Source organism: Anolis sagrei, chromosome 5, assembly GCF_037176765.1.
Source record: "Anolis sagrei isolate rAnoSag1 chromosome 5, rAnoSag1.mat, whole genome shotgun sequence".
NCBI lineage: Eukaryota > Metazoa > Chordata > Lepidosauria > Squamata > Dactyloidae > Anolis > Anolis sagrei.
In genome coordinates this window covers 102,981,897-103,003,398 of record NC_090025.1, presented here as the reverse complement: position 1 = coordinate 103,003,398, position 21,502 = coordinate 102,981,897, and the positions used below count along the sequence as shown (strand labels likewise).

Here is a 21,502-nt window from a genome sequence, read left to right as displayed (position 1 = left end):
TGCCGATAACATGATACCTGCACGACCGCATCTCCGTCTACGAACCCACACAACCTCTTCGATCTTCTGGAAAGGCTCTTCTCTCGCTTCTGCCCACATCGCAAGTGCGACTTGTGGGGACGAGAGAGAGGACCTTCTCTGTGGTGGCCCCCTGGCTCTGAAATTCACTCCCTAGAGATATTAGGCAAGCCCCCACACTGGCAATCTTCAGGAGGAACCTGAAAACCTGGTTATTCCAATGTGCCTTCAATGATTGAATGTAAGATACTCCCTGACCAAAATTTGCATAAAATGGCCCCAGAAGCACTTTATTTTATGGTCCATGCAATTAAATCCTTCCTCATTCCCAGATCCTCCTCCTCGATAATTTATATTGTCCTATCTCCCAGTGTTTTAAAATTTTATCATTGAATTTGACCCTGCCCAGTCTAAAACTTTGTGTTTTAATGTTTGATTTGATATTGCTGTCTTGCTTATTATATTGGTTTTGCATTTTGTGCATTTTATTTTCTGGTTTTGTTATGCTTTTGTGTTATATTGTGTTTACCGTAGTGATGGACGTGGCCTCATGTAAGCCGCACTGAGTCCCCCTGGGGGAGATGGAACAGGATATAAATAAAATTATTATTATTATTATTATTATTATTATTATTATTATTATTATTTACTAAACAGGTTGGTTTGAATAGGTTATTAAGAACATTTATCTCATTCTATAGGAAGAATGGAGCCCCCGGTGGCGCAGTGGGTTAAAGCACTGAGCTGCTGAGCTTGTTGATCGAAAGGTCGCAGGTTCGATTCCGGGGAGCGGCGTGAGCTTCCGCTGTCAGACCTAGCTTCTGCCAACCTAGCAGTTCGAAAACATGCAAATGTGAGTAGATCAATAGGTACCGCTCCGGTGGGAAGGTAACGGCGCTCCATGCAGTCATGCCGGCCACATGACCTTGGAGGTGTCTACGGACAACGCTGGCTCTTCGGCTTAGAAATGGAGATGAGCACCACACCCCAGAGTCAGACATGACTGGACTTAGTGTCAGGGGACTACCTACCTACTATAGGAAGTATAACATCAAAATTAACAATAAATCAAAAGTCTTAATTTTGGAAAAGAAAAGGACACAGTACAAATGGTTTCTTGACGCCAATGCAATTGAATAGGTGGGATACCTTTTGGATAGATTTCTCATCTACAGATCTGTTCTCAGTTTCTGAACTGTCTTTTGCATCTAGAAGTACTTAATAGTACTTAATAGTACTCAGTGTGTACAAAGCAATGTACTTAATGTATGGTTCAATGTGTGATTTTTTTCTTATCCAAAAGGTTAGAAAAGATCCAAGACTGCTTTTTATGTGATAATTTAGGCATAACCCTCCCCCCCCCCCCCCCGCGCGCACATGCACACTTTTACACATTTTGGAAAATCATGGCTTAATTTTGCCAAGAAGAACAGACAAAGACAACACCAGCAAGATTCACAGGGCTGTCAGAAATTTACCAAGAAGACTGATGGGTTTTAACTATTGCCCAAGATATTTCTACCAAGTATTCATTCAGGAAGGTTAAGTGACAGTTTGTTATTGTTTACTTTAACATTGTGCTGCAGTAAAATTACAGGTTGCGAGACAACAAAATCTGAAAAAAGCAAAGGCGTATGCGTGAATAATTCTGCAATGTACTGTAAGCTGAAAGTTGCTCTGGATCACGGCTTTGAATATCAAAAAAAAAGTATGGATGCCTTTCTCACCTTGGTTTCTTCCCAGTTAGCCTCAGATACAAATCATACAGAAAGGCTGGGGCTATGTGACTGACAATTGTTGAATACTGATGTGCCAGGTTGCTTGATGTCATGTTACCCTTTGGTATTCTAAAGGGTTTCTCCAGGGGAATTTTCTCGTATGTAGATAAGACGATTGGTTCTGTATGATAACAGAGAAGAAATGCTTTCATCAGAAAGTCTATGATGTTGAAGATGTGCTTCCAGAAAATCCAAACATGCATGAACGTGTTTAATATGATCAGATTACATATGATATGGAAAAAAAGAAGTAGGGGGGAGGGAGGAAGGAAAGGACAAGAGGGATTTTTGACACTGATAGAACTGCAGTTGAATAGCATTTTCATTCCATCCATTCTTTACATATATATTAAGGCACTATTGTTATTATGACAGATACACACACAGCGAGCTAGCCAATGTGCTCAGCTTCTTCGCAATTTCCTAAATGTATGCCAATATCACATTTCTCCCTTTTTTCATTATGACTGTTGTTGTTGTTGTTGTTGTTGTTGTTGTTGTTGTTGTTAGCATTGTTGAGAGGACTGGAGAAACACTGACTTTTACTGTTGAAGTGACAATGCAATAAAGTTTGAGCAGGAAGAAATTGGGATTCTATTTGAACTGATTTACTTATAGTCATGGATGCCTTCCTACAACATTCAAGGTGAACAGCAGCTGCCTCCTGAATCCCTTGCTGAGCATGCATGAACAACAAAAAGAGGAAAAAAGTGAAGAATAGATGTACCTGCTCACTAGCTACCACTAGCTTGTTAAAGAACCATCGATTTAGAGATTTGGCTACCAAGGTAGAAATCATAAAAAGGTAGGTTTAGTGAGAGAAAAATGTAGCCCTGGAAGTGGTCTCTATTAGATTTAAAAATTCTTGTTTACCTATGTAAGGCATACCTGACTCAATTGATTAATCTCATATGCTGAAATGTATTGAATTGCTTTTACTGAAATGTATCCATAATTCTTCCATGTAACTTCGTCAGTTACAAAATAATCTGCTAAAAAAAACCCAACACTCTGAAACCTAACAGATTTGATACCTGAACATGAAAAAGTAATGGCTAGAAGAAGAACTTTATTTTTCTACCCCACCTCCATCTCCCCAAGGAGATTCGGGGCAGCTTGCATGGAGCCAAGTCCAGCCAACATACAATTAAAAGCAAAACAACCGCAAATTACAAAATTAAAATGACACAAAACAGCATAATAGTAATAAACAAGCATCAAGCAACAGCAACCCAATTTTGAAAGGGGGGAAGGAGGCCAACATACAAATGGATTAAAGGGTAATTAATTCAATAAGGTGGATAGGAACATAAATGGCACAGGAGATATCATGGAAACTGAGCAATTAAACAGGATCAGGATCATCTCAGTTTAACTTACATATATGAATAATGGTGTAATATAGGAATGCAGGTTAAATAGTGAAAATAGATCACGGTACAATTGTTTGTCATAGGGATCATCAGTTAAAAGGCACAACGAAACATCCATGTCTTTAATTCCTTATGGAATGTGGCAAGGGAGGGTGCCTGCCTAATCTCCCTGGGGAGGGAGTTCCAGAGACAGGAGGTCACCACCGAGAATGCCCTCTCCCTCGTCCCTACCAGTCACACCTGAGACAGGGGTGGGAGCGAGAGAAGGGCATTCCCGGAAGATCTTAAGGACCGCGTGGGCTCGTAGGGGAGGAGGCGGTCGTGCAGATAGGCAGGTCCTGAAACGTTTAGAGCTTTATAGGTGATGACTGCACCTTGAATTGCGACTGGAAACTTATCGGCAGCCACTGGAGCTGTTTCAACAGGGGGGTTGACCACTCCCTGTAACTTGCTCCAGTTAACAATCTGGCCGCTGATCTTTGCACCAGCTGTAGTTTCCGAACCATCTTCAAGGGCAACCCTACATAGAGTGCATTACAGTAGTCCAATCTTGAGGTAACTAAGGCATGGACCACCATGGTCAAGTCAGACTTCTCGAGCCATGGTCACAGCTGCTGCACAAATTTTAACTGTGCAAAGGCCCTCCTGGCCACCGCCGACACCTGAGCATCAAGCGTCAGTGCTGAGTCCAGGAGGACCCCCCAGACTGCGGACCTGTGTCTTCAAGGAGAGTGTTACCCCGTCTAACACAGGTTGCCACCCTATACCCCTATAATAAAGGTCTGTTTAGAGCAGTGGTTCTCAGCCTGTGGTCCATGGACCACCAGTGATCCCAAGAACTAAAATATGGTTCGCAGCCTCACCGTTGCAACGAGAGCTACTGGTCTCGTGAAACCCCTTTATAGTGCCAAGGCAATGGGGATGTGAGGAGGGAAGAGGCTGACTAACTACGAAAGGTGCAATAACAAGCCCCCTGACTCCTGTTTCATCTCCGCCTCCCTCCCCTGGGCGGAGCCATTCCATGAAGTGCCTGGAAATGGGAGCGCTTTGGTGTCTTTGTTTTTAGATCTGTTCCTGGTGTTATTTGGGGTGCTGATTCAGAAAATTGCATTAGCTAGACCACATCAGCTCTAGATTATTAAATATGGTTTTCTGTGGGCGAGCAGATGGTGACTACTGGATGGCATATGTTCTGTATCAGAAACTAGAGCTGGTGTGGTCTATCCCATGCAGTTTTCTAAATCAGCACCCCAAATAACCAAACTGAATCCAAAGTTGACGAAAAACTGATTTTGGTACTAATGCTGGGGAGTGGTCCTTGGGCAAAGTCAAGAAAAGATTGGGAACCACTGATTTAGAGTAGAGAAAGTGGCCTGGCTATCTATCAACTAAAACTGCTTGTATAATAAAATTATTTATTTATTTATGAGTTTATTATTATTATTTTATTATTATTTACTTTGCTTATATACCGCAGTATCTCAAACCCGAAGGCGACTCACAGCGGTTCACAAACAGTAAAAACAGTAGAAACAGCAGTGGTTCCATACAACATATAACAATTGACTTAACACATTATCCATAAATTACCAATAAGAAATTACAATGCACAATTATTACAAAAAACAACCGTACCCAATCTTCTCATCATCCAAGCGTAGTCCAGGTTCGTCGTCCATTGTTCCATTCCTATGTTCTATTACCAGATTGCACTAAATTACTCAAACACCTGCACAAACATCCAGGTCTTCACCTTTTTGCGGAATACCATTAGAGATGGTGCTAGTCTAATGTCCATAGGAAGGGCGTTCCACAGCCGAGGAGCCACCACCGAGAAGGCCCTATCTCTCATCCCCGCCAGCCGAGCTTGAGAAGCAGGCGGGATCGAGAGCAGGGTCTCCCCGGAAGATCTCAAAGTCCTGGTGAGTTCATAGGCAGAGATGCGGTCGGATAGGTAGCTTGGGCCAGAACCGTTTAGGGCTTTAAAGGCCAACGCCAGCACTTTGAATTCAGCCTGGTAGCAGATCGGTAGCCAGTGGAGTTGGCACAACAGGGGGGTTGTATGCTCCCTGCGCTCCGCTCCTGTTAAAATCATGGCTGCCGAGCATTGGAATAGTTGGAGCTTCCGAGCTGTCTTCAAAGGCAACCCCACGTAGAGAGCGTTGCAGTAGTCTAAACGGGATGTAACCAGAGCGTGGACTACTGTGGCCAAGTCAGACTTCCCAAGGTACGGGCGCAGCTGGCGCACAAGCTTTAGCTGTGCAAATGCTCCCCTGGTCACCGCCGAAACCTGGGGTTCCAGGCTCATGAGTCCAGGGTCACACCCAAGCTGCGAACCTGCGTCTTCAGGGGGAGTGCGGCCCCATCCAACACAGGCTGTAACCCTATGCCCTGTTCGGCCTTGCGACTGACCAGGAGTACCTCTGTCTTGTCTGGATTCAATTTCAATTTGTTCGCCCTCATCCAGACCGTCACAGCGGCCAAGCACCGGTTCAGGACCTCGACAGCCTCCTTAGCAGCAGGTGGAAAGGAGTGACAGAGTTGGACATAATCCGCGTACAGATGACACCGTACCCCGAAACTCCGGATGATCTCCCCCAGCGGCTTCATGTAGATGTTAAACAACATGGGAGACAATATTGAGCCCTGAGGAACCCCACAAGACAATGGTATAGCCTCAAAGATTATTAGAGCAGTATACAAAGTGATAATTTGACAGTTCCAAGCCTCCAGGCTTGCAATCTAAATAAGATAGGACACCGAAAGAAGAGGGAATGATAGTGGGAGAGGGGATTAAGTCAGTTCTCTTCACCACTGAGGTCAATGAAGTGGCAGCTGAAATAGATGAAGGGTCTTCCTTGTGTTTCTGTGCATTATAATAATTTGAATGCACCAAAAAAAGTTTGTCAACTTCTCTTACAAGGAAAATATTTTTCCCAATATGTAAAAAAGTTGACAAATTTTAAAGCTTAATTTTCATAAGGATTATATGGTGGGTTAATGCACAAATCAAGAGTGTACAGAATATGGTCAAAGTGTGTGTGTGTTTGTGTAGGGTGCACCGAAGTGCTCACTAAAGCATCTAGGAGTGAGGAGGTCATTTCCTCCACATCTGTCCCCTCCGAACCTTTATTTTTTTCAAAATATTTTGCTCCAAATTGTGTGGTTCAGAGTGTGGAGGCATTTCCTCCATGTTTTGGGTCCATCCTGGGTCAGACAGGTCCAAAAACCCATGATGGGTCATCCAAACGACACCTCAGGTTAACCCGGATGAATTCAGTTATCCGAAACTGAGTTCAAAATGCAAAAGTAGTTTGCACTTCATTAACCCAACAGGAGGCTCAAGTAAAAGGAAATGACTGCAAGCTCTCCTAACTTGTGTAGTATTCCTCATTAATAACTTCTGCAATGTTGATACTCATGAAATGCCATGGCTACATATGACCCATTAGGCATCTATGAAGTGTTTGGGAGAGTCTATAAACCTCAGTTTGAGACCATCAGCCTCTTTTGTCATACAGATCATAGAATCATAGAGTTGGAAGAGACCTCGTGGGCCATCCAGGACAAACCCCTGCCAAGAAGCAGGAAAATAACATTCAAAGAACCCCCTACAGATGGCCATCCAGCCTCTGTTTAAAAGCCTCCAAAGAAGGAGACTCAGGGCCCTTCCACACAGCCCTGTATCCCAGAATATCAAGGCAGAAAATCCCACAATATCTGCTTTGAACTGAGTTATCTGAGTCCACACTCAGATACTGTGAGATTTTTTTTGCCTTGATATTCTGGGATATAGGGCTGTGTGGATAAGCCCTCCTTCACACTCAGAGGCAGAGAGTTCCACTGCTGAACAGCTCTCACAGTTATGAGAGAATGTTCAGGTGGAATCTTTTTTCCTGTAGTTTGAAGCCATTGCTCTGCATCCTAGTCTCCAAGGCAGCAGAAAACAATCTTGCTCCTTCCTCCCTATGACTTCTCTCACATATTTATACATGGCCATCATGTCTCCCCTCAGCCTTCTCTTCTGCAGGCTAAACATTTCCAGTAGGCTTGTTTGATCGTGTTCGTTAGTTTCTAAAGTCGTTATTAATTCGTATTTAAATTAGCTTACGATCCAATATCGAGCCATGCAGGAATAGTGTGAGGAGTAATTAAGAATCGAAACAATTTTTCCAAATTTTTGTAATTATTTCGTAATTATTAAGACAGGAAAGAAGGAGAGAAAAGGTGCCAGCGTTGCCCTTCCTCCTCCTCCTCCTCCTCCTCCTCCTCCTCCTCCTCCTCCTCCTCCTCCTCCTCCTCCTCCTCCTCCTCCTCCTCCTCCTCCTCCTCCTCCTCCTCCTCCTCCTCCTGGAGATATTTTATTATCTTATTACTTATTTTATTATTTTATTTTATTATTTATTATTTATTTTATTATTTTATTATTTTATTAATTTTAAGTGATTTTAATTTGTATTTTTACTAACTTAATGTATTTTAATTTCATCCTGAATTTATTTTAATTTGGTTTCTGTTAGTTGTAAGTTTTATCACCAACAGTCAGCAACAGAGGGAGAGGGATGCTTCAGAAGTTCCCCCTGTCCCGTTTGGAGGTGTTTTTTGCGCATTGTGCAATCGCGTCCACCATTAACGAATTGATTCGTAATTAACGAAATTTTGGAAATTTCGAAATCTTAAATTTCGGAAGTCCTCTGAAATTCGAAACGCTGGCGCCCCCTGGAAACGAAGCGAGTTTAGAACCAAAATTTTTCTTGATCAAACAAGCCTAATGTCCAGCTCTTTGAGCTGCTCCTCATAGGGATTGTTTTCCTGACTCATGATCATTTTAGTCTTCCTCTTCTGGATGCATTCCAGCTTGCCAACATCTCCCTCCAATTGTGGTGCCTGGAATTGGACACAGTATTCCAAGTGTGGTCTGACCAAGAATGGTTTTAGTGCTAGATAGCAAGAAGCTATAACCTTCTTAATAGATGAAGATGGATTTGCCTGACTTTTCTGTTAATTTAGGACCCAAGCTATTTTTAAATCATTGTTATTATTTTTACTGCTCCTTTAAGAAAACTGGAACAGGACTTTGGGGAAAAGGGAAAGCAAAGACTGAACTCAGAGCAGTTAATCCTCAAAAACTGTGGCAGCCCTCTTAGGCCTCTGCGGAGCTATTTATTTAACTTTCTTAAATATTTGTGGACTGGAGTGTCACATTTGGCAAAGCAGCTCGGAGGGCTTGAAAAGAAAGGGGCCTTACTCTCCCAGTGCCAGTGCCTGCCAAAGACTAGAGAAAGCAGTTTGCCACCAGAAGGACTCAATGGAGGGTCCTTGCCAGGCAGAGGCTGCATAGATCAGAACTATATCGTTTAACAGAGCATCTGTTTAGAGTAGCAGAAGGGTTTTTGTATCAGCTACAGAGAGCAGCAGAAGGCTGTTTGTGACTCCTTAGGCATTTTGGGAACAGGTAATTGGTAATTGAAAACTGCAGTCAAGAGTTGCTTTGCTTTGCTTTAGAAGTTAGTCCAGCACACTCCTGCTGAAGAACGAGAACTAGGCTCCATCTACACAGCCATATATTACAGTTTAAAACTGGGTTGTATGGTGAGTATAGATTCATATACTGCAGTTCAATGCAGTTAAACTGCATTATATGAGACTGGATCTACACACCATATAATGCAGTTTCAGAATGCAGTTTAACTAACTTATTGAACTGGATTATATGGCAGTGTAGATTCATATAGCCCAGAGAGAAATGTTTGATGGGCGGAAAATCAACTCAAAGTAAAGATTTTTAAATCTATATAAATGAAAATGTAATGTTCGTTTGTGGGATTAACAGAACTCAAAAACCACTGGACAAATTGACACGAAATTTGGACACAATACACCTAACAGTCCAACGAGTGTCCATCACCCATAAACACACGCGCGCGCACAAAACCCCAGCAGAACAGACTTTAAAAAAAACCCAAAATACACCATATATACATATACACATACACTCATATACATATGCACATGCACACATTCATACACACACACATATCCATATACATACATATATACACACAAATATGCATATAGACAAGCACACACATATATACAATATACATGTACTCATATAAACACACAAATATATATACACACACACATACACACACACACATATATATTCACACACAAAACACAGACTGGGCTACAGCAACGCGTGGCAGAGGACGGCTAATCCATATAAATAAAAATGTCATGTTTGTTTGTGGGATTAACATAACTCAAAACCCACTGGACGAATTGCCACCAGATTTGGCCACAAGACACCTACTAACCCAAGGAGTGACCATCACTCAAAAAAATGAGTTTGTCATTTGGGAGTTGTAGTTGCTGAGATTTATAGTTAACCTATAATCAAAGGGAATTCTGAACTTCACCAATGATGGAATTGAACCAAATGTGGCACACAGGACTCCCATGACCAACAGAAAATACTAGAAGGATTTGGTGGGTATTGATGTTGAGTTTGGGAGTTGTAGTACACCTACATCCAGAGAGCACTGTGGACTCAAACAATGATGGATCTAGACCAAACTTGGCACGAATACTCTATATGCCCAAATATGAACACAGATGGAGTTTGGGGGAAATAGACCTTGACATTTGGGAGTTGTAGTTACTGGGATTTATAGTTCACCTACAATCAAAGAGCATTCTGAACCCCACCAACAACATAATTGGGGCAAATTTCCCACACAGAACTCCCATGAATAACAGAAAATACTTAAGGCCACCCAGTCCAACTCCCTTCACCAGGGCAAGAAAACATAATCAAAGCCTTCCTGACAAAGAGCAATCCAGCCATAGCTATAGATAGATACGTATATATGATTCACACACACAGAGATATAGTCTCATAGATTTGAAAGGGACCCCTACAGAAGGACAATGATATGTTGCATGTTCTAGAGTAGGCAAACCAGACAATCTCCACATCAACACTGACAAAGAAACAGCAAGAAATACTGTTGACCCACCAGCATAAAGACATTACATATATTAGAAACAGCACTTTCTCATTGCTTGATTTTCCAGGTCACCAGACTGGGCCACAGCAATGCGTGGCAGGGGACAGCTAGTCTATATAAATAAAAATGTAATGTTTGTTTGTGCGATTAACATAACTCAAAAACCACTGGATGAATTGCCACCAGACTTGGCCACAAGACACCTACTAACGCAAGGAGTGGCCCTCATTCAAAAAAAAAAATTGAGTTTGTCATTTGGGAGTCGTAGTTGCTGCGATTTGCTGCCCCAATCAAAGAGTTGGGGACATGTGAGGACGGGGGGCTTGGGAGAGTCACCCTTTTAGTTTTTTGTCTTCTCCCCTTCCTCGCCTTCTAAAAGATAATAATAATAGTAATAAATCCCAGGGAATTGAACGAAAACCCTCACTATCAGAAAACTACTACCACCTAGTTACCTCTCCTCTAGAGCAGAAAGTAGAAACAGCTTTAAGGAAGCATTAAACCCAGAGATTGAAGTATGCCCTGCCCATTCCAGACAGGGCTTGCAGTAGAGCAAAAAGTGGGGTTTTTTAAGGAAGCCCAGGGAGATCACTCTTTCTTCCCTGGGAAGTGGGAAGCCTCCTTAAATGCGCTGGAAAGCTGCATGTGCCTGCAGCCTGTCTCCTCTAGAGTAGAAAGAAACAGCTTTAACAAAGCATTAAACTCAGTCTCCTCTACAGACAGAAGGGAAAGGATTGCAGAAAGAGTGTTATCTTAACTTTGATTCTTTTAATCCAGGTTTTAATGAAGGATATGGAAGGGGAGCCTGTGGGAAGTCCCCCCACTATAATGGGCTGGATAGGGTGCTTTCTTAACCCCGTTGCTGACACCCAGGCTCCCTTGAAGGAAAACAGAAAAGGCTCCCAGGAACAGAGAGCCTTGTAAGTTCCAATGGGCCGGATGTAACAACATTTTTTTGGCTACAGACCAAAAATGGCTATCCAGCTACCCACCCGTTTTTGGGAGCCATGCAAAAACAGATATGGGGGGAGGGTCAACTGGTCCCTGGCCAGCAGAAATGGATTGAGGTTAGCCAAAATGCATGAGCCTACTACACATAGATGCCTCTTGGCCAGAGGGGCTGCATGTTGAATATCAATGGGATCTTTGAGTCAGCAAGTCATCAAAGAACTAGTCTCCATCAGGTCAAGTCAGAAATCTCATCTAGTTGATACTGGGGCACTGTAATAAAAAATCGACTTGACAGCAAATGATGACAAATGTCTGCAAGACTCAGCTTTTACCTCATCAAGATTCAGTTCTCAGGCTTGGACTCTGACATTCCTCCTGAATCATGAGGGACCTTACTTCTGTGCACTGTATGTGAAATAGGAGACACACGTGTTTCAGGGCCTTTGCCAGAAAGGCCACCTGTTTCAACGGTAATTGATCTGGCCAATTAACTAAAATGGACCACCATCCTGTATTTACATTCTTCCAAAGTACATTAACAAACACTAGCTGATGGGAACCAACTTTGGCAAAATAAATGAAAATGCATGCAACCCACCTAAGTAGGACTGGCTGCCACTTTCCCAATTTTTAAAGGAAGAAGGAAGAATGATATAGCTTGCTCCTATCTGGATCAGCAAACTGAATATAATTAGCAAGCTTTATATTGTGGAATTCCTCTTCCAGGACAGTTGATAAAGATTTTTCAGTTGATGAACAGGTAAGTTTTGGAGTTAAAGAATGCACTATTTATTAGGCATATTTCATTTTTGCAATAACTAGCAAACCTAAAACAACTCTAAATGCTGCCACAATGATCTCACACCTCTCTTTGATTTCTGTTCTACAGGGAAATTGTGGTTTAAACTTGAGGTGTATATGGTATGCCACTACATATTACTTAGATTTTTATTACATGAAAGCACAAATCATTTTAAAAATCATTTTAAAAATAATGTTCCAGCATCTAAACAGTAAGAGAAATCAGCAAATATGCACAATCTATATAAATAAAAATGTAATGTTCGTTTGTGGGATTAACATAACTCAAAAACCACTGGATGAATTGACCCCAACTTTGGACACAATACACCTCTCAGTCCAATGAGTAACCATCACTCATAAAAACACTGAAAAACACAGCAGAAGAGACTTGAAAAGCCAAAAAACAAAAATTACGTTACAACGCATGCGCAAAACCATATACACAAAACCATATACACATATACACAAAAAACCATATACACATATACACAAAAATATACACACATAAACACATATACAGAGACCGGGCCACAGCAATGCGTGGAAAGGGATGGGTAGTATATTATATATTCTCAAGAGACTAAGGTTTAAGTATTAGTAAAATGACTTGATGGTAGACAATAAAACATGGGTAATTCTAAAAAAGGAGAGAAATGTACCCAATTTGTGAGTCATTACACTCGTGAGACAAAGTTCTGAAAATATTTATATTCCTTAAAACATTATGATGATTATTGCACAGTGTCAATTTTTAAAACAATTTTATTGCTTTAAGTATATTTGCATATTTCAGAAGTATTTGTAAAAGTGCAGGACAATTCTAAAATATTTTGACAAAAAAAAATCCGGTAAGCAAATAAAAAGCTTGCATGGTTCAAAGCATCATAGATTTGGTAGAGACCACAAAAGCCACACACTCAAACCTCATCCTACCATGTAGGAAGACGCAAAGTATTCACACAGATGGCCATCCAGCCTATTTAAAAAAAACCTCTCAGTATAATCAATATGGAATCACCTCATAAGTCATCAAACCTACATGAAAACAAAGGACACTGAAGGACAACAGGAGCATTGAGCTTTGAATGGAATTATAGAATTATAGTATAGTATAGTATAGTAGAATTATAGAATTATAGTACTGTATGTCATACCTAAATGTGAATTCCATGTGATATGCATTGCAATGATAACTTACCCATTTCTCCCCAATGAAATGGATTTATGCCACCAGTTGTACAATTGTATATCAACATTGATTTGGGTCTGAAAAGTAAGCAAGGAGATAAATAAAGATTGGACAAACATTTTATTCTTACATGCAGGAAGCTTTACTTTTTAGGAATGAATTACCCAGAGATGCTCACCCTGCTGTGTTATGTACGAGGACTCAGGGGAGGAAAGGCTGCAAGTACATGGATCACAAACAAAAGATGGAGGATATTATAAATGGGGGTTCCCCTTTCCTTTTGCTGAGTCCCAAGAAAGCATTTCAGGCACATTTTCTTAGGATTAGGTCCACTGAACTGGGGTGCTTTTCTACAACTGTACTACTGGGTTGTTGTAGGTTTTTCTGGGTTATATGGCCATGTTCTGGAGGCATTTTCTCCTGACGTTTTGCCTGCATCTATGGCAAGCATCCTCACTACCTCTGAGGATGCTTGCCAATGCCATAGATGCAGGCGAAACGTCAGGAAAAAAATGCCTCCAGAACATGGCCATATAACCCAGAAAAACCTACAACAACCCAGTGATTCCGGCCATGAAAGCCTTCGGCAATAAACTGTACTACTGCTAGGTTATGAGCTGAAGAAAAGTTTGAGCATTCTCTCTGAAGTAGCATTGACCAAAAATGGAATCTCTCTCATATACCACTTTATCACACACACTTTTTAACTCATCATAGGATGCATCCAGCACAGTTTGGGGAGGAAGCCTGCCAGATCCCATCAAACTATGTAAAACTACTTCTGACGGAGCTCTGTCCCCAAACTGTGCTGGATGCGTCCTAATAAGAGGCAGCATATTCATGTTGCCAGCAATGGGGTGAGTGTGTTGGGAAACTGGGCAGCAATGCTTCCCCCCCCCCCCCCCCCCAATGTGATGTGGAAGTATAGCTGTGGGTGATGCGGTACTCGGGGCACCAGATCCCCTACTGCCCACTGGATTCACCAAGCTACCTGGCAAATCTTCTTTATGCGACAAATGACTTCATGTGACGAGGTCCTTATACATACTAACCAATGCAATCATACCAAGAATATAATCTCACACACATTTTTAAAAAGAATATTGTAATGAAGTGAAATATGTCTATAATCAATAGTCACACACATTTTTCAGGCAAACTAAACAAAGATGGCTTTGGTGAGACTCGTTTCCAAGTATAGGCAGTCCCCAAGTTGTGAACAAAATGGGTTCTATAGTTTTGTTCTTAAGTTGAATTTGTTTGTAATTCTGAACAGGTACATTTTTAAAGTGCAGGTCCAGTCAAACACTTTATTATATTGCAGGGAATATTTTGGTTCAGAAATTGTGGTAATGCTTCTGTTTATTTGCGTCTACCAGCCCACACAGAGTTGTGCTGATTGTGTTTTCCTGCAAGACTGGATGGCACTTATGGTCTCTTCCAACTGTATGATTCACTTCTATGTTACATTACAAAAAAATATTTATTTATTTATTTCATATCAAAAGCATTGTATAAATTAGTATAAAACCAATAAAAATAGAAGGAGCGCAGGTGGCTACAAATCTTTTGACTCAAAACAGGCAACAGCAATGGCATTGTCTGTATCCTCCAACAATTCTTCCTCTGTACATGAGGCAGGGCATAGTGGACAAGAATACAGATTCAGGGTTGTCTGTTCTGCTCCACAGTCACATAAGGTGTGGGATTCTTTTAGGTAGTGCCATTTTGCCAGGTTGTCTTTTGAGCTGCCCACTCCACTTCTGAGTCTATTCAGGGGCTTCCAAGTTGCCCATTCTTGGTTTGCCTCTGCAGGAAGACCTCGTGGGGGGGGGGGGGCATCCACTGTTGTGACTCAGCTGGAATCACAAAGTGTCTCTGATGAGGATGATGCGACTCAGATTCACAGTCTGGTTCAAAATGTCCCTGTTATAGACCTCCCTGTTATAGACAATGAAGAAGTGCAGTTTCCCACAGCAAGGAATGAGAGTGTTGATGCTGAAAATAGCCAGGTGCAGGTGCAGATTGACTCAGAGAAGGAGGATAGTTCTCAGCCTGATCATGAGCAAGCAGGGAAACAGGGTGACACTAACAAACAGACTGACCTTGACGAAATGGGAACCTTAGATCGGGCTGACTATTTGGAATTCAGAGTTCGAAGGAGTGTGAGAATAGCTAACAAGAAGGAGGCCAGAGGCCACAGAAACGCCTTCATGTTTTGCAAAGGGTATTAAGCAGTGTGTTTGAGACCAAACCTTTGATAAAGCAACTTTTTGTTTAACCAGAAGCTTGCCTTTGCTTGACTGGATTATCTTGCAGTTACTGAGTTCATGGTTTCAGGACTTTGTCATGTTCTCTTGGGTTTTTCACTTTGCTGGTGCCTTTTGGATTAAGCTTCAAAGTGCTATTTTATATTGATCTTTTAGAACATTTACCTTTGCTGTTAAGAACTTTTTACCTTTTATTTTTAATAAACTATAAAGACTTCTGGCTGTGTGCAGTTTGGTGTTTTCAGCAAGGTGAATCTACTCTGAGGTGCGACATCCAGTTGGGATTTCCTGGTTTAGTTGCCCAGAGGGATACCCTTGCTGTTGCTGGGGGGATGCCAAGAGGAGTGGTAGTTCTCATAAAACTTTTCCTTGATTTGAGTCTACTGGGAGGAGGCTGGTAGCCATGTAGTGGGTGGCTTTCACAGTGTCCAATCTCACATTTAGCAGCAACTTGGAAGGCGCTGAACAGACTGCGCTCTGGCACCACAAGATGCAGAGCCAACCTTCAGAAATGGGGCTACAAAGTGGAATCCTCGACATGCGAGTGCGGAGAAGAGCAAAACACAGACCATATGCTGCAATGCAACCTGAGCCCTGCCACATGCACAATGGAGGACCTTCTTGCAGCAACACCAAAAGCACTCCAAGTGGCCAGATACTGGTCAAAGGACATTTAATCAACTACCAAACTCACAAATTTTGTATTTTGTCTATTTGTTAGCTTTGTTCTGTTAGAAATGTAATATAATCGACTGGTTGCCCTGACACGACAAATAAATAAGCAGCAACTTCCCGTTGCATATCAGGAGGAGGGGGGGGGGGCAATGCCAGCTAGCTTGTAGAGTTTACCAACAGGTGTAGGTTTAAGACATCCTGTGATTATTCTGCATGTTTCATTCAATACTATATTCATCTGCTTTGCATGGGCAGACCTATGCCAAACAGGGCAGGCATACTCGGCAGCTGAGTAAGATAAGGCTAGGGCTGATGTTCTTACTAATTTAGGGTCTGCACCCCATGTGCTGACAGTAAGTTTCCGCAGGATGTTATTGCATCCTTCAGTAATACAATGTTTGGGAAACATTGCTTTATACCCAGGATGGGAAAATGTGACTTTTGAGATCTTTTTTTATTTGTTCCAACAAGACCCCCACCATGTGCTGGCTAGAGCTGAAGAAGGCTGTAGTACAAAAACCTTTCAAGGGCCTCCACAGCTGTTTACCCCAATTTAAAATTACATGACAAAGCTCCTTACATTCTGTGACATTATCTCACTGCTTTTGCAACCCTTTCAGTCCCTGTCAATAGTTCAACAAATGTGTATCTTTGTACAGTCCTACCTGTGAACTGCAGTGTGCCACCCAACAGCAAGGGTTAAGTTGATAGCAACATCTACAGGAACAATATCTGCTACTGCCTTTAGGTTGCATTTTATAGTCCGCAGAATCCCTTTTCCAGCCTGCATGATAAGAGAAAAAGCCAGTAAGCAGAACATCATTGCTAACTGACAAAGCAGATTATAAAGGAATCAGAAAGAGGGAGGAAAAAAAGAAACATGGCAGCACTTTTAACACTGTTTTTAAAATAAAATAAAAATGCATGTGTTCCCATGATATAAAGCCACTTCTTTGGATGCAGGATGTAGTGATATTAAGGCTTGAGCTATAAAGCATATTGATACAGTTATGGTAGGTGGTAGACTGTAATAGGATAAAAAAAATGCAAATGATTCAGATTTTTAAGACTGCCTAAGGTGACACTGGTTTTTCAGATCTTTGCAGTGGTCAATTAGCACTAAAGTGTGAAAGCAATAAATCTGCTGAACCAACCTTTAGCTTCCCTGGGTTCAAAACACTCTCTGTGGCCCCATCTATACTGTTTTTATAATGCAGATTGAACTCCATTATATGGTGAGTTTACAATCTAATAATGAAGTTCAATGCAGTGTAGATGGGACCAAAGGGGATTGCTTTACATGGGGCTGCCTCTGAAGATTGCCCAGAAGCTTCAGTTAGTTCAACAGCTGCCAGCCAGGTTGCTCACTGGAGCGGCATACAAGGAGCACACAACTCCTCTGTTACGCCAGCTCCACTGGCTGCTGATCAGCTTCCGAACACAATTCAAAGTACTAGTTTTAACCTTTAAAGCCCTAAACAGTTCTGGTTTTGTCTGAACGTATCTTCTGTTACAAACCATCATGAAATTTAAGATCATCTGGAAAGGCCCTGCTTTCGATCCCACTGACCTTGCAAATGTGATTGGTGGGGATGAGGGACAGGGCCTTCTCTGCACTGGCCACGTGTCTGTGGAACTCCCTCCCCAGGGACATCAGATTGACCATCTCCCTCCTGTCTTTCAGAAGGAAACTTAAGACCTGGCTATGGAACCAATCGTTCGACCAGTAATAACAGCAAGAAAAAGAAGTTTTTAAGACAATGAATTGACTCAGACTGGACCCTGGATTGGATTTTGGATTCTGATTTTAACAGGCGTGCTTTTAATCAATTGTTTAATTACTGTTTTAAATATTTTAATGTATTGCTGATTGTTGATTGTTTTTATGATGTTCGGCATCCTATGATGCTTTTGTGAGGCCGCCCTGAGTCACCCCTCGGGGGTGAGAAGGGCGGGGTAGAAATATAGGAAATAAATAAATGTAGCAAGGACTGTTATATGAATATGTAGTGTGCTATGAAGCCATTGTGTTTGTTCATATTTCTGCTAATCGGTTAGGATCTGTGAATAATGCAATTCAGCAGTTTTTCTTTCTAGACTTCCTTTTTCATTTCTTTGTTCAAAGACCTGCAAATCCATTATCGTGTGTCCAGAAAGGTTGACATTTTCTGCAGCTGATTATGTGGTACTGCTATTTCTAATGACAGGAGGCTGGTTGACAGGAATCGGGACCTTCTAGTGCTGTTGCTGAAGTTTTCACTCCAATCCACTTGAAAACCTGCTCCTTGGTTTTAAGTACAACCAGCCTTATTTTGATATAGCCTTCTCTACTTTCTGTTTCCTCATTTGAGCTGTACACATGGATTATAGTGTAGTTGTATCTTGTGACAGGTACTTAATTTTGGTATTTAAGGATTAAACGTGTCTAAACATTTGGAATGGGTGTCTGGGCATTCACATTGATCCATTTGGAGAAAACCCAAAGATTTTCCCAACACAACAGATTTCCTGGTTGAGGCATCCAGGACAGACTCCACTCTGAGTCCTGTCATTGCTGCCTTATCCCCATGTGGTACTTCAATTCAGACAATGGCTTCTACCTATATGGATGCCAGTTACTGCCATCTTGCACATGTTCCCTTAGCACATGAGATGAAGAAGTGTGTAACCAATAAAGCTGTTGCCATCTGAAATCCAATGATGTCTCTATTTGTCCAAAACATCCTCATTACCACTAGCCTGACAATTGTCTTTTCTTCTCATTGAAGCTGCAGCAGTGGAGGAAGAGCGAGGATAACCATATGTGTGGAGCGAAGCACAATTATAGCAGTACTCTCTCATGTCCCAGTATAAAAAGTAGAAGCTCTATATAGAGTAGAAGCTCTAGGTGCTCTTACTGCCTATTACAGGGGAAACCAACTGATCCCTAATCCATCTAAAACACAGACATGCACCTTTCACCTTAAGAACAGACAAGCATCCCGAGCTCTGAGGATCACCTGGGAAGGAATCCCACTGGAGCATTGCAACACACCCAAATACCTGGGAGTCACTTTGGACCATGCTCTGACCTACAAGAAGCACTGCCTGAACATCAAACAAAAAGTGGGCGCTAGAAACAACATCATACGAAAGCTGGCTGGCACAACCTGGGGATCACAACCAGACACAGTGAAGACATCTGCCCTTGCGCTATGCATGCCCAGTGTGGAACACATCTCACCACACTAAAACAGTAGATGTGGCTCTTAATGAGACATGCCGCATTATCACAGGGTGTCTGCACCCCACACCACAGGAGAAATTACACTGCTTAGCCGGTATTGCACCACCTGACATCCGCCGGGAAGTAGCAGCCAATAGTGAAAGGACCAAGGCAGAGACATCTCCAGCTCATCCCCAGTTTGTGTATCAGCCAGCACGTCAACGACTTAAATCAAGACATAGTTTTCTTAGATCTACAGAGACACTTGCTGGAACACCCCAGCAAGCGAGAGTCCAAAAGTGGCAGGCCCAAACCCAGCACCTCAATTCATGGGTGATACTAGATGAGAGACTCCCCCCTGGGCACTCAGAAGACTGGGCGACTTGGAAGGCGCTGAACAGATTGCGCTCTGGCACCACGAGATGCAGAGCCAACCTTCAGAAATGGGGCTACAGGGTGGAATCCTCGGCATGCGAGTGCGGAGAAGAACAAACCAGTGACCACCTGCTGCAATGCACCCTGAGCCCTGCCACATGCACAATGGAGGACCTTCTTGCGGAACCCCAGAGGCACTCCAAGTGGCCAGATACTGGTCAAAGGACATTTAACCAAATACCAAATTTGCAAAATCTGTGTTTTTGTTTTTTTTCCTTTTCCTTTTTAATCTGTGTGTTTGTTTTGCTCTGTTAGAATTGTAATACAATGGTTGCTGATGACACGATAAATAAATAATGTCCCAGTATGTTGTTCATGAAATCTCTACTACTCTTCTCCCATACCTTTGTTCTTCTGGCTGCTATAGATTAAAACTATCACATTTTATTGACCTCATTTTTCAGAAAAGTAAGGTACATACCGCAATAAGGAAACCATTGAAGTGGTTGATGTTGTCAATCCAGCCCTAAAGGAAAACAGTATGGAAAAAATTGGATTGTCAGTGTTATTGAGATTATACATAGCTCATTTTGGTCTGTAAATGTGCAAGTCACACATGAGACTGGCATACTGGAGCACAGAGCAAAATACTGGATTTCCAGGTCCAGTGTGGACCAAGACATTTTTCTGCCTCAGGTGGAATAGCAATAGGTGCCCCCTCTGCCCCTCCATCTCCCTCCAAGTCCAGCGCACAGGATCCACCAATTACTTCAATTGCCTAGCAGTGAAAATAAAAATATAATAAGGGAAAATATTTATATATATCACCCTCCCCCCAAAGTAGGGGATTTACAGCAGTTTACACCACATAAAACTCTATTAACACCCCAAATCTGCTGGCATCAGCGGTACCTGATGCTATAGAGCAAATCAGGGACTTATATCTAAATATAGAACAAGCAATAAAACGTCATTGAAGGTTCATGGACTTCAGGAGATACTTTGATGCCTATTCACCCTAGAAGTCCATATTTCTCCTACAGAATGATGACAAGATGAATGAAGGTCCTTCTACACAAGCTCAATAGCTCGTACTGCCTGACAAGTTGCTTCTGGATATCCATCAGGTTAATCCAGTGCAGCCCCATGCTAAGGAAAGTCGTGGAATACTCTGTTGGAAAGATGGCTGGGAGAAAAGCAATAGCTACAGGTTGCATTTTCAGCATCCTCAGCAAAAAGGAAAAGCAATCATGCTTACAGGAAAAGGCTCGTTCCAGCTGGCTCCCACAATAGATGGCCGGATGATGGCAACATGAATGTTCCCTTTCTCTTGCTGAAGCAGATATTCTGCCAAAGCTTTAGTGAATGTGTAGGTATTGGGCCAGTCTCCAATCAGCTTGGGTGTGATCTCTTCAATGAGGGACTCATCCATCCACCTAATGGGAACATAATACATGGGTGTGAGCAGGAAGAAACAGAGTAGAGTCATGGGTACTAAAGTAAAATTGACCAAAAGACTGCTTATGGTGACATTGGTCTTTCAGATCTTTGCAGTGGTCAATTAATATTGAAGTATGATAGCAATAAATCTGCAAAACAACCTTTAGCTTCCCTAGGTTCAAACACACTCTGTGGTCTCATCTATACTTTCAAGAAGGCGTGGAATAAACCCACTACCTAATCAATTAGCCACAAACTGATATTGGAGGTGACCCCCCCCCCCCCCCCGGACTCTGTAAAAGATGGTTCAAAACCAAGGAATTCATAGTTTTACCAAGGACATCAGGTTGAAATGATCCCATAATCCCCTATCTCTCCCCCATGTGGGAACCTAAGGCTCTTTCCATGGCC

General features: G+C 42.1%; 1 protein-coding gene across 1 annotated transcript in view; it reads right to left on the bottom strand.

Moving 5' to 3' along the window:
- The window catches only part of LOC132776435 (fatty acyl-CoA reductase 1-like), a 60,638-nt gene that overhangs the window by 9,048 nt on the left and 30,088 nt on the right, over nt 1-21,502 (bottom strand). The window contains 5 exon segments of the mRNA XM_060778091.2: nt 1,746-1,917; nt 13,136-13,203; nt 16,737-16,855; nt 20,133-20,177; nt 20,910-21,087. Of these exon segments, the coding sequence (XP_060634074.2) occupies nt 1,746-1,917; nt 13,136-13,203; nt 16,737-16,855; nt 20,133-20,177; nt 20,910-21,087 (582 nt within the window).